We start from the raw sequence: 1,138 nt of genomic DNA, 5'->3' as shown, positions 1-1,138 counted from the left end.
TTCAATTTGACCTTGATCTGACCTTGGCAACGCCATCCACGGTCAAACAGCTATTACCGTTGATTGTGTCTTTTTAAGCCTTACAACTTTTGTCTGAAATATTTTTCTCTAAAATGCAATGTTTACGAGATATTTGAGTGTATCCAGACTTTCGACACACCCTGTATATATAGGGTACCTGATAATAATCGCCCCACCCGTAATGCGCAGGTAGAGCGGGTTAAGCCGAGTAGGAAAGTCTTCTACCGTTTTGCGATCTTTGCTATAATTAATGAGACATTAATTAAAAAAGATTGGCCAATTCGCACGAATATCAGCGCGCGGCCCCATTGATATGTGATTGCTAGGACACGAGAATCCAGCGCTATGTACCTCATACGTAACCATTGTCATTTGAAGAGCGCTCCTCCCAACACTTTGTCGCGCGTCTAGCAACCGCCAATTTTTGGGTTGTCTCTTTTCGCTGCGCGTTTATACTCGGTCGATCTTTTTTAATTAATTTCTCAATAATTATTACGAAAATCGCAAAATGCTAAAGGACTTTTCTATTATATTTATTTTTAATATTAATATTATACAAGATGTCTGACAAGTAAGTGACCAAACGAAAGGTGGAGGTAGATTGAGTCAAACTAAATCGAAAAGTCCTGAACCATTTTTTTTTATAATGCTTAATAAAGGAATTATTATTGAATAAAGTCTGGCCAATCAGTGCCAACCTTTAGCCGGGCCCACGTCGGTAAGCCGCGCGCCGTGAAGTGTGCGCCGCCGCATACTACCAGGAGACTCAGTTTGACCCAATCTACCTCTACCTTTCGTTTGGTCACTTACTTGTCAGACATCTTGTATAATATTAATATTAAAAATAAATATAATAAATAATAATTACAAAAGCTAATTCATTAAAATTATTAAGAGAAAGAGTTTATATGTTTTTAAAATTATAAATTATTGAGGGTAATACGAATAAAAAATTCATAAAATTGTTATATCACCTCTTCGGTGTATTGCTTCTCCTTCAAATTTTCTCCCTGTTCCTCTATTTCCTTCTGGAAGTCCAATCCAACATTTAATTGATCACTAGAATCAAGCAACTTTCTCAAACGTTGAAGTTCCAACTGATACTGTCTGAGAAGAG

The 1,138-nt window shown here is 36.9% G+C and overlaps 1 protein-coding gene across 1 annotated transcript in view; it reads right to left on the bottom strand.

Moving 5' to 3' along the window:
• LOC115233356 (osmotic avoidance abnormal protein 3-like) overlaps positions 1–1,138 on the bottom strand; it is a 21,096-nt gene that overhangs the window by 4,762 nt on the left and 15,196 nt on the right. Inside the window, exon 4 of the mRNA XM_029803720.1 lies at positions 996–1,138. Coding sequence (XP_029659580.1) covers positions 996–1,138 — 143 coding nt within the window. The remainder of the gene's footprint in view (positions 1–995) is intronic.

The sequence above is a fragment of the Formica exsecta genome, unplaced genomic scaffold, assembly GCF_003651465.1.
Source record: "Formica exsecta isolate Colony F162 unplaced genomic scaffold, ASM365146v1 scaffold172, whole genome shotgun sequence".
Classification (NCBI taxonomy): domain Eukaryota; kingdom Metazoa; phylum Arthropoda; class Insecta; order Hymenoptera; family Formicidae; genus Formica; species Formica exsecta.
This window is presented reverse-complemented; position numbering and strand designations above follow the sequence as displayed.